At 36.0% G+C, this 12,512-nt stretch overlaps 1 protein-coding gene across 6 annotated transcripts in view; it reads left to right on the top strand.

Moving 5' to 3' along the window:
- SENP7 (SUMO specific peptidase 7) overlaps positions 1 to 12,512 on the top strand; it is a 141,186-nt gene that overhangs the window by 67,660 nt on the left and 61,014 nt on the right. For 4 of the 6 annotated variants that reach the window (XM_014853242.3, XM_014853245.3, XM_014853244.3 and 1 more), the window contains one exon: positions 6,115 to 6,312. The exons of the other annotated variants lie outside the window; for them this stretch is intronic. In XM_014853242.3, the coding sequence (XP_014708728.1) occupies positions 6,115 to 6,312 (198 nt within the window). The remainder of the gene's footprint in view (positions 1 to 6,114; positions 6,313 to 12,512) is intronic. 6 annotated transcript variants of the gene reach the window in all.

Genomic DNA, 12,512 nt, shown 5'->3' with positions numbered 1-12,512 from the left:
TTTCTGGAGAAGTGATTAGACAAAGTGATACTGAATCCCTTAATCTCAAGTTTGTGTGCCTGATGCACAGTTAAGCCAATCACTGAGACATTGATGCTTAGAGATGGAGAAAGGTTTATTTGAATTGGCCAAAATGAGAAGGTGGGAGGATAGGTTCTCTCAAATCCACCTCAACAAAGTAGAAAGCAGGGGGTCTTTGTAGAGCTGAGGGGCTTGGGAGGAGGAGTTTCAGAGAAACAAAGGGGAAATCCGTGTTTCTTTCACTCAGATAAACCTTCAGGCAATCAGACTTCTGGGCATCAGTGGCAGCTGGGGGCTGGTTATCTGGTGATAACTTCCTTAAGGCATGCTATTCTTGTGCAAAACAAGCTAATAAATCTTGTGGCCCTTGAGTCACCCCTCAGGTTAAACAAGAAAACAGCAAATTAACAAGATTAACTTCTTTTCATCTGTGTCTGTGCTGGGAACAAGGTTGAAGGGTACCCATGTTCTTATCGAATATTTACAGTAACCCTCAGGTATCCAGCTTCAAAAGGAAAAAGGTTTGAGGCTTCCAAGGATGACAAACTGTGGGAAGCTAAACATAGGGGGAAAACTAATGGAAGATAAGGTTTGTTTAGCAAGGCTTGTTATGTAAATCCTGTCTCTGGGCTGATAAAGGTCTCTGGGGATGAACAGTCTAAAGACTACTTTTAGGCAAGTCGGGGTGAGCAGAGAGCTTTCTTTGGCATCTGCTGCTTCTCATTTGTCTTCAGCTCAAGATAATACTTATGCCGAAGTGACGTATTTTGGGGTGGCATATTCTGATTTCCTACACTTGTTGTTCTGAAGGACAAGAAATGCTCTAAATTAAATTATGAGAAAAGAAACTAAAACACTGTTTTCATTCCAACTGTTTCCAGAACAAAAAACAGGACTCCAATTTTGAGGAAGGATTATTTTTTCCGATTTCTGAATTTATTTAGTCAAGCTAATAAGTCATATTTATGTATTCATTGAATAAAGTGCTTTTGTTAAAAAATTTAAATTTAACGAAATTTGAACTTTTCTAGAAAACCTAGTATATGTGTTTTGTTCATAGGCAAAAAAAAAATTTTTTTCTTCTGTGGTTGTGCTGAGTTTTTCTATAATTACAGAAACATTACTGAAATTACAGAAACATTGCTACAGAAGAGATGTAGTATATTTCTTATGTTTTAGTTGCAACTCCTTTCTTCCTCTTTAAAACTAACCTGTCTCCTAACTTTTTGGATTGTATTGCCACCTAAGTGTGTCTCCCTAAATACTAAGTTTAGGTTTTGTTTTGTCTGATTTGAATGTTGTTCTTTATTCCTAAATTTCTATTCCAGTATCCGTAGAAATTTTATGGCATTTAAATGTAGAAATCTAAAATTTTTTATCTTAATAATTTGAAGTAAAAAGATACTGACTTCTGCTCTAGGATATTATCAGGCAGCCAAATTACAATAAAGCCAAATACGTAAACATGAAATAAGTATTTTCCCAGAGATTCCAAATTGTCTTTTTCACTTAGAGCCCCACTATTAGAATAATTAGTAAAATCACCAATCGTTTGTTATTTTCCAACGGAAATTCTTATTTGGTCTTGGTGATTAGAAAAATGACTTTCTCCAACTTTGGGTATTTTCATATTTACAATTATTGAAATTACCATTGGGATAATAATTTCCCAAATAATTTATCAAATTTCCAATAGTTAATAGTTTTCCCATTAGACTAAATGTATACCTTATATATCCTTAAGATTTTATAAGTATTTTTGTTTGATCATTTAGAATTTTACGTTGCACAGTTGTAAAATCTTATAAAAGAATAGTCTAATTTCCTGAATGTAAAAAATACATACATACATACATATATATATATATTCGTTTCACTAGTCAATTGATAGGTTTTGGCTAAGTAAACCTGAACTGTTTACTATTCTTTAAAAAATTTAATTAGTTGTATCTGAGCGAGGCCTGTGCATAAAAAATTAATTAGTTGACATTTCTCTTTGTATAAATAGTGCTTGCTTAGTATAGAAAAAAGAAATAAAGACAAATAGAAAACAGAAAAAACAACAGAGAGATAGACAGCCACCCTTAAAAATTAAAGAAGAAGATTTTAAGAGACTAATAAGTAATATTCCATTTAGTGGCTTTATCATGGTTTACTTAACCATTCTGCTGTTGCTGGGTGTTTAAAGTTGCCTTTAGTTTGTTGCTTTTGTAAGTAATACTGTGATGAATATCTTTGTGTGTAACTTTTTTTCTGTTTTTCACACTTTTCTTGGTCTAGGATTCCAGACATGGAATTATTTTGTCATGAGTATAACACTCATATATCCTTCATCTAGATTCACCACTTATTAACATTTTTCCACATTTGCCTTTTCTCAGTCTCTTTTCATACATGTAAGTGTATATCACATATACAGATATAAATATAATATACATTTTTTGGGGAACTGTTTGAAAGTAAATTGCAGACATCATGGCACTTCACCTTTAAATACTTCAGCCTGCATTTCCTAAGAAAAAGGACATTCTCTTACCTAATAACCACAATATATTATGAAGAAAATTAACAATAATTTTATATCATCCACTATAAATTCTAGCATCAGAATTCTCTGTCCCCAAAATGTTTGTTTTTTTAAAAATGTAAGATCAAATTGAGGTTTATGCTTTATATTTTTTGGTTATTATGTCTCGTCAGTCTCTTAATCTTAGAATAGTCCTGCCTGTCCCTTCTTCTTTTTTTTCTTTTAAACCATAACATTGACTGTTTTGAATAAGAGTTGTCTTGTAGAATGTCCTACATTCTAGATTTTTTATTTGTCTGGGTTTGTCCTCTTAATTAGGTTCATGTTACATTCTTGACATACTTCATAGCTGATGTCGTTTGCTTATTGCATCCTATCAGGGGATACATATATGCATGTCCCGCTGTTGGTAGTCCTACATGTGATCACGTGATTGAGGTGGTAGCTGCCAGATCTCTCCATTGTAAAGATACTTTTTTCCTTTGTAGTTAATAACCACCTGTGAACCTAATTATCCATTTGCATTGTGCTGACACCAAGGTGGCTGAGCGCTGATAGAAAAAAAATCACAAAACAGTATATTTGTGACATTATAAATTAAGGTTATTAATCTGCATGGATTCCTAAACTGTAAGATAATCCCACTGTGTTTCTCTAGTCAGCCTGTGTTCCCCTTCTTCACAGTGATGATCTGAAACCTTTTCTCAAGCCAACGTTCCTTTACCTTTCCCGTCACTTTGAAAAGATGGTCTTGGTTCCTTCTACTTCCTGGAAGAAGGGGAAGGGTGCCCCTTCTCCCATCATACAGCAGCATAGTGGAGCAGTTAAGAGTACTGGCAGTAGAGTCGAGAGAGTGTGGTTCTGGATCCCACTTTTACTACTCACTCATTTTACTGTGGGCTTAGTCATTAATCATTCTGTCTTGGTCTTCTCAATTGTAGAAGATTAATAATTACCGTTGTACCCCATAGAGTAGTTGTGAGGACTTTTTTTTGCTGGGGAAGGTTCACCCTGAGCTAACATCTGTCATCAGTCTAACTCTGTTTTGTATGTGAGTCGCTGCCACAGCATGGCTGGTAAGTGGTGTAGGTCCATGCCTGGGATCTGAACCTGTGAACCCAGGCCACTGAAGTAGAGCACACCAAATTTAACCACTATCCCACCAGGCCAGCCCCAGTTGTGAGGATTAAATTAAATAAATCGTTGTAAAATGCTTAGCATAGTGCCTGGTATATAGTGAATGTTCAATGATATTAGTTCTTATTATGCCATTTCTTAGGAAACTTACTGTGTTAATTATCTTGTCGCGCATATCTTCAACCTCTCCCACTCTGTTGACCTCTTCCCATGAGCACTGAAACTTACACAAATATTTTCTCTTTTTTTTCTTTTTTTGGCGAGGAAGATTATCCCTGAGCTAACATCCATTGCCAATCTTCCTCTTTTTCTTTTTGCTTGAGGAATATTATCCCTGAGCTAACATCCGTGTTAGTCTTCCTCTATTTTCCGTGTGGGATGCCTCCACAGCATGGCTGACAAGTGGAGTAGATCCCGTGCCTGGGTTCCAAACCTGTAAACCTGGGCTACTGGAGTGGAGCGTGCAGAACCTTAACCCCTCAGCCACAGGGCCCCAAATATTTCCTATCTTAAGCTGACTAACCAACCAATAACTAAGAAAATCTTTCCAGCACTTCATGTCTGTCTTCACCTCTTGTACTGTGTCTCCCTTTCACAGCGTGTCAACTGCCTGCATTTGCTCTGTCCCTTTCCTCCTTTCCCGTTTATTTGTCCTCCTGTATTCTAGTTTCTGCTCCGACCCTTCCACTAAACTACCCCTGATAAAGTCAGTCACCATTACCTCTCTAAACTCATGGTTATTGTGTTTTATCCTTAATGCTTCCAGTTCATTCTTCATAGAAGATCAAAGTGATCTTTCAAAAATGCAGCTCTGATCTCATTCTCTTGTTGAAACTAGTGGGTTTCTATTGTATTGGCATAAAGTCTCAAATCCCTAATATAGTCCACAAGATCCTGCCTAACTTCCCATCTTTATCTTGTACAAATTTCCTCCTCACTGTAAGCACTTGAGCCAGGTAAGTCCTTTAATTTCCTTGAACAAGCTTTACCCCAATCAGAGCATTTGCATTTTGTCCCCCCGTTTTGGATCACTCTCTGTTTTCCGCCTGTTTCCTTTGGATAGTGCCTATCCTTTGAGGTTTCAGTTTAAAGGTCGTATTCTTGGTACAGTCTTCCCTGACCCGGTTTGTGAGTGCAGCATCTGTACTTTCCCTTCATATCACTCATCACGTTGTAATTAAATAATTAATTGGGTAATTCTCCTCTGGAATGTAAGCCCTGCGAAGGCAGGAACTGTAACCGTCTTATTCCTTGCTGGATCTCCAGATTCTATTAGTATAGTTGTTTTGCTAGAAGAGATTTGGTAAGTATTTGTTGAATGAAGAATGAATTATTATTCATTCATAGAAATGTCACTCATCTTTTTGCTCTTTAATGATAATTCTAAAACGTATAGATTAAGCTTTTTTTTAACCTCAAAATATTTGGAGTTTCAATGCATTCTGTGGAGATTCTCTTGAAGACTTGTACCCTCCTTTTTCCGGATAGTCTGAAGATTCAGCCCCAAGTGGCTGCTGCAAGCAAGTGATTTCTTTGAAATCTGTTTTATTTTAAAAATACATGAGCATTTTGCTTTCTGATTCTTAATATTCTTATGTTTGTTAAACACACGAGCAAACAGTACCTAGGACTGATCCCAGGTAGTAGAATAGACACTCTTCTGATTAAACGTTTCCAGTTCTTGCAGCCATTCCTCCTTTGACATTGTTTCAAGGCCATGTGACAGCCTGTTCACACCGCTGCAAAAGCTGTATTTCATGGTTCCAGAACTGAACACAGTTCTTCAAGTGTTGTCAAGACAAAGATGTACTGAATGAGTAATGAGCAAAATGTAATGAGGCAAAAAGCTGGAACTGCTTGCGTTTATCAGTTTTACTTTTGAAATTGGTTTAGGTACGGTAAAAGTAAATGTTTTAAATTGACCATTTTTAAAAATAAGGTAAAATTAAATCTCTATCTTGAGACTATGTAGGCTTAAGACTGTAGATGATGGACTATTGCACCCTTAGTTTTTATAATGTTTTCTGAATCAAAAAATGCTAAAACAGAAACACATTTTTAGTGAAGAAAGGTGGTTGCCTCTGTGGTGAGATGTGCAGATGTGTGTTATTGTTCCACTAACAGTGGGGATAGGCACAGATCAGTTACCAGGAATCTAACAGCTATATGTGTATGTGACCATAGTTGTAGTTTACCAGACAGAATTCTGAAGAAAATCCCAATTTAAGTGAATTTAGCTTTACTTTTTAATGTATATTTGAGAATGGTTAGGCAAATTTTTTACTTATGTTATTTACTACTCTAGTTAAAATTGCTTGAAGAACTGAAATTTACAATTCCTGGAGGTTTTTATTTGTTATAGATTGTGATGAATTCATGTGTTATACAATGTTTAGTACTTATGTATTAATTATTTATATGTGTAACAGGCAACTCAAAGTTATGTTGACGAATGTCCTATGGACGGATTTAGGACGAAAATTCAGAAAGACCCTACCTAGAAACGATGCTAATTTATGTGATGCCAACAAGGTGCACTCAGACTCATTGCCTTCGACATCTGTTGACAGCCTAGAGACATGTCCAAAATTAGAACTTCTTCACCAAAGCCTTAATTTTTCTGAAAGGTATGTTGTTCAGTATTGATTTTGTTCAACTTACCACAATTGCAATAATATAAGTCCAGTAGTTTTAACAATAAGATTGTTAGAAATGATCTTTAAGAAAATATGCGTATACAGGTGTGCCCCACTCTAAAGCAAATCTTAAAACTGACAATCTTAATTTACTAAGTTAATGATACTTTTGCACTTTGTTAAGTAGACTGACGTAGAATTATTTTTTAAAAAAGTATCCTTAGTACATTTAACTTACTGTATAATTTGATTCACATATACGTATTTTGAGAGAGTCATTTATAATATAAAATTAAGAGATATATACAGTTATGCACTGCATAATGACATTTTGGTCAATGATAGACCGAATATATGACAACGGTCCCTTAAGCTTGGTACCTTATAGCCTAGGTGTGTAGTAGGCTGTACCATCTAGGTTTGTGTAAGTGCGCTCCATGATGTTCGCACAATGACAGTCACCTAATGATGCATTTCTCAGAACGAATCCCTGTCCTTATGCGGCGCATGACTGTCCAGACAGATAGGTAAGGACCTAGATTAAATAACACTTAAAAGATATGTTAAATATACAGAAAATAAAAAATGTGTCTTTAGCATACCTTTTAAATGTTATTTAATCTAGGTCCTTACTATTTTTGACTTTGTGAGCTTTCTTCTATTTTACACATATTTTTAAAAAGGAGATGGTATTGAAACATTACCCCCAGATTTTTAGTAATAAATATGCAGTTTAATTTTGAAAACTAACAAGACCAATTTTGTTTTGTATTTTTAAAAAAAATTGTGTATGGAGTTTGGGGCTGAAAACTAGGAGTTAGCTCTGGGAATTTGTGATCTCTAGCATAATATTTTTAATATATTTCCATTTGCAGTTTTAACCATTAAATGAATATTTTTTGTGGGGAAGTACTTTGCTTTCAATTAGAATAACCTGTCATTAGCTTTGGTTATATGGTCATAATCTGAATGACAGAATATAAGTGCTTTAAGCCAAGATCCAGATAACAACTGCCAACTTTCAACACAATTTTTTTTTTTTTTTTAAAGATTTTTTTATTTTTTCCTTTTTCTCCCCAAAGCCCCCCGGTACATAGTTGTATATTCTTCGTTGTGGGTTCTTCTAGTTGTGGCATGTGGGCCGCTGCCTCAGCGTGGTCTGATGAGCAGTGCCACGTCCGCGCCCAGGATTCGAACTAACGAAACACTGGGCCGCCTGCAGCGGAGCGCGCGAACTTAACCACTCGGCCACGGGGCCAGCCCCTCAACACAATTATTTTTAAAATAAAAGTTGAACTCTGTCAAAACGTCTGAACAGTGTATTACACATTAATTTTTAAAAAAGGACACTTCTTTTAAAAAAGCCAAAGACGTAAAAAGCTAAGTAACGAGAATTCCCTTACTAAATCATACCTGATGTAAATTTAACTTTCTAAAGCACCCTAAATCTTAGAATCGGACAAGTTAGCTTGAGTAATTTATGAAGCAGTTTGCTCTCATTCTCCTGGATTCTGTGCTTTTCCTCCTTAGTACAGGTGAACTGTTCCCTGACCGTGCTGAGAGTCTCAGTGAAGGGGCTCGCTAAAGGAAGACCTTTCCAGTCCCTCTAGCTCTTTTGAAAAGAAGCTTTGCCTCCCCTCCAGATGACAACTGCAAGCTTATCAGCCCATCATCCCACGGGTGTCCTTTTTCAGTTAGAAGAGTGTGATTAGAACAGTGTAATATGCTCCAGTCTCTCAGAACAATAGTTTTTCTCACCAGGAATTGTTGGTAGCTAGATTATGTATTCATGAAATTTAAATATAATATGAAGTAAAGAGTCCCAATAAGATTGTAATTTGATTTTTACTGTGTGTGTGTTTTTTTCCTGTTCACTTTCTGGGGTGAACTACCAGCTAGTCCAACCTTTTCCCTTGCTCCTAGTGTTCTGAATTTAACTTGTTCCAAAGTGAATGCATCATCTTTGTTCTCAGACTGGTTCCTCTTTCTGTATCCCCTCCCTGTCTGAGTATATGACTCCCCTACACTCAATTCTCCAAATTAGAACTTGGGAATTGTCCTGACTTCTCTTCCTTCCGTACCCTTCGTATCTAGTCATTTATCATGTCTAGTTATTTTTGCCTCCAAAATGTGTCTTGAAATGATCTCTTCTTCATCTTTCTTGCCACTGCCTCGGTTGAAGCCCTGAGAACCTTGTGCCTTTATTACTACGACAGTAACTTGCTTGGGCTTCCTGTGCACAGTCTTTTTCTTCTTGGTCATTTCCCTGTATGGTTGCCAAAGTATTCGTTCTAAAAGGCAGATATTACTTGTCACTCTCTAGTTTAACATCTTTCTGTGGCTCCACATAACCTTCAGGATAAAGTTAAACTCGTTAGCTTGGCATGTAAGGTCCTTATTGATCTCACCTTTGCCTGTCTCTAGCCTGTGTCTGTCCGCTCCTCCACATTCATGCTGGGCTTTAGACTTAGGGAACCACTGGTAGCTCACTGAATGTACAATGCTGTTTGTTCTCTTACCTTGGAACAATTCTCCTTTTTCCTTTTACTGACTTCTGTTGGTCTTTGACATTGAGCTCAAATGCCATCTTCTTGGGAATCCTTCCTTGATTCCAGCGCCCACATCTGCATTTGATCCCTTTCTTTGTCTTGCTAAGTGTCTTGTTCATATATCCTAGCGCTCATCACCCTGTGTTGTGATTTTTAGTTTCTCTGCCTCTCTGACAGTAAGCTTCTTGAGGACAGGGACTACATTTGATTATTTTCCCTCTGTTGCTGGTACCTAGCATAGTACTGGGCACATACACAATGTTCAGTAAGTGTTTGCTGAATCCAAGAAAGAGACTGCTGCTCAGCAGTCTCTCATCTCTAGTCTCTCTGGTTGAAATGTATTTTTCCAATTATTTTCTCTGTAACTTTGGTGACAACCAGGAAATGAGATATTACAAGCTTCAAGTAAGAAAACTGGAGAACTGTTTAGGGTATGGCTTTGGATAGATGTTTTCTATCTGGGACTTGTTATCTGGAATAGGAGACTCAATGCTTTCTTCAGTCTTTGCTTAACTCTGACATGGTGCTTTTTGTCTTATTTTCATTTTTATTTAGCTAAGACTTTATTATTTCAGAAAGATGACAGGGAGAAAAATGTATTTTTGGTTTTTAATTTTATCTTAAAGTTTAACTTGAGTAAACCAAAATTTCTCATTCAATCCCAGAAATAGCATTTTTTAAGAAATTTTATTTGCATTCTAGGATCTAAAGGTAGTGATCTAAGTCTGTTGCCTTTTATGTGAGGACAATTTAGCCTTTTAATTTCTGGATAAGATTGAGAAGAAAAACAGAAAACACATGATCCAAATCAATCTTGTTAAATAATGAAGAAAAGAGTCAAGAGTTTTAGAAATATCAAACTGGCAGCATATGGAATGTACACATTTATTTATTTATTTTTGTCTGAGGAAGATTCACTCTGAGCTAACATCTCTTGCCAATCTTCCTCTTTTTGCTTGAGGAAGATTTGCCCTGAGCTAACATCTGTGCCAGTCTTCCTCTATTTTGTATGTAGGACGCTGCCACAGCATGGCTGCCAACAAGTGATGTAGGTCCACGCCTGGGAACTGAACCCAGGCCGCTGAAGTGGAGTGTGCTGAAGTTAACCCCTAGGCCATGGCCCAGCCCCTGACAAATTTTTTTTTTAAATAAGTAAACCACATTTTAGTGTAGGTTTTGTCTCCATATGTGGTTCACATCTGTTTTCCTGGGAGAAAATTTCCATACATTTGTAAACCTTGGTCATTAGGCAAATAAGAGCCTAGTGGGACACACATACAAGGCTTTTGAGGAAATAAACCATGTTTCTCTTGCTTTCATCAATTGGCACCAGTGATTGTTAGAGAAATATGGAGACAGTGTACCCATATTCCATTAAAAAAGTTAGCTCCTGGTTCTTGGAATTTCTCTAAATGGTGTAATTATATTTATTCATTTTTTCTTAAATTTACATATGTTTCAAGTTAAAACAAATTATGTATTCCAGATATTGTGATGGTAAGACTTTTTGGACACTACAGTATTCCTGTCACCTTAAGATTTCTTTAAGCCAGTAATATTTTACTTGAGTGATAATTTATTCACTTAAAATTTAGTAAAAGGGCAAATTTAGAAAATCTGTGAATCTCTTTAAGAAAGTTATTCAAAAATTAAAATTTTTTTCTCCACATAGCTTAAGAAACTGATTTAGAAAGTATATTTTGAATTATATCGTCTGGGATAAGAATGGATTTATGAGAACTCTATTAAAATGTCACATAGCAGAATTTTAGTAAGGTGTTCATCTTAATTACCACAAAATGAAAACTAAATTAGTACTGTAATTTTTTTTGCTTGTTATATTATACCTTTATTACCAGATATAATTATGTTATCTTTCAACAGGTGTTCCATTTCTTTAAAAATTCCTTCTTGACGTGAAGTTTATATTAATAGCTCTCATCAGTTTTTCAAAGTTCCTCCCCATTTATTAAATTATTTGAATCTTACATTTACCTTGCTACTTATGTAGGGAAGGAACCCACAATTTGTAATTGAGAAAATTAAGAATCAGATAGAATAACCATGCAGAGACACGATCAGTAAATGGTGCTACTCCTAGGCCAGTATACTTTCTGCTTCATCTCACTGCATTACAAAATGTGCTTCTGCTTTGGTTTACAATATTATATTTTTGAAGTGTGATTTCATAATACTAGTAAGTAAAGTTAAACAAATTCTGTTTTATTTTACCTACCAATACTATTTATATACTTGGGAAAAAAATTGGATAGACTCTGTGAAATGATGATTTTCAGTCCTTCCTCCATATTGAGATAGTATGAGAGATGAAGTATACACCATATAGATTTCTTGTGAAAATTCCGAATCTTTTGAAATGCTTGCTAGCCCTGGAATTTCCATGGCAGTGCTAATTTATACAGTCGTATATCAAAAGACAGCTTAGATATTGTGAACTTAATTATCACTTTCCAGATTTGTGTTCTGCGAGCCTGCCATACAAAGCTCTCTGTTTCCTCAAGGTACTCAGATTGCAGAAGGTGCACACAGTTGCTGAAAGACGTTTGGGCTGTGGCTGTGTGTTAGGAAGAACTGGGTGTACTATAGGCATTGCTAATTATTTAATTATGTACTTTTCTAAGGTATTTTCGTCAAGATTGCAGAGCATGATAAATTATGACAAGCACTATTTGAAAAGATAATATGTAACTTTGAGTAAGACTTCAATAATAGGAAAATTAGGGAGTTCCCATTTATTGTGTACTTACTGTGTGCCAGGACTTGTGCTAACTGCTTTACATCTATCTCATTTAATCTTAACAGCTTTGTAAGGTAGATATTATTCTCCCCATTTTAGAGATGAGGAAATCAATGATAAGAGTCATTAATTATGGTAAATAACTTGCTCAAGGTTATGTAGCTATTAAGCGCTGAAATCAGGACCTGACCTGTTGTTGTCTGACTCCAGAGTCCTTGCTCTTAACCCCTGTGCCAACTGCTTTTCCCTCCCATGAACTGTAATGTTTTGTGTAAGCAGGCATTGGACTTTATTAGGTATTTTATATGAGATCTCATTTATTAACCTGTAAATATTCTCCTTGCTCTCAGTCTCTCCCTTGTGGCGTTTGTTCACGTGGTATTAGAGTGCTTTCTCATTGGAGGGTGTCCCCCGCAGACGAGCCGAGACAGTTCCTTGAGCCTTCTGATAGCTGTGGAGGCCTCCAGGGCTCCTGTGCTTTAGAGATGTGGGCTGCTGCAGCTTGACAGATAATCTTTTCAAACAGTTTTTGGGTGAATTTTGAAATTTTTTTCTTTTAGGAAAGGCTTTTAGCTATTTGTTTAATTTAAAAGGTCTCATTTATTCTCCAAGGGTCTTTTTTCATATCTCTTCTTTGCTTTTTATTTCTCCAAAATCTAGCAGCAAAACAAACCTACAAGAATAAAGTGATTGTTTACAATTCAGCAGAAAATTGTAATCTTTAAAAGTTTTCCCTTTCCTTGCTGATATTTATACTTTTTTTTTTGTTGTTGTTTATTCTCTTTGATACTTTGTGCAAAACTAATCTTCTCTGGACTCCGTCTGCCCTATTTGGAGAGACAGCTTTTTTTAGGGAATCAACATTTAGAACATTTAAACTATGG

This window comes from Equus asinus, chromosome 5 (assembly GCF_041296235.1).
Source record: "Equus asinus isolate D_3611 breed Donkey chromosome 5, EquAss-T2T_v2, whole genome shotgun sequence".
In the NCBI taxonomy this organism is placed as follows: domain Eukaryota; kingdom Metazoa; phylum Chordata; class Mammalia; order Perissodactyla; family Equidae; genus Equus; species Equus asinus.
The sequence above is the reverse complement of the archived record's forward strand: the minus strand, read 5'-3'. Positions and strand labels throughout refer to the sequence as shown.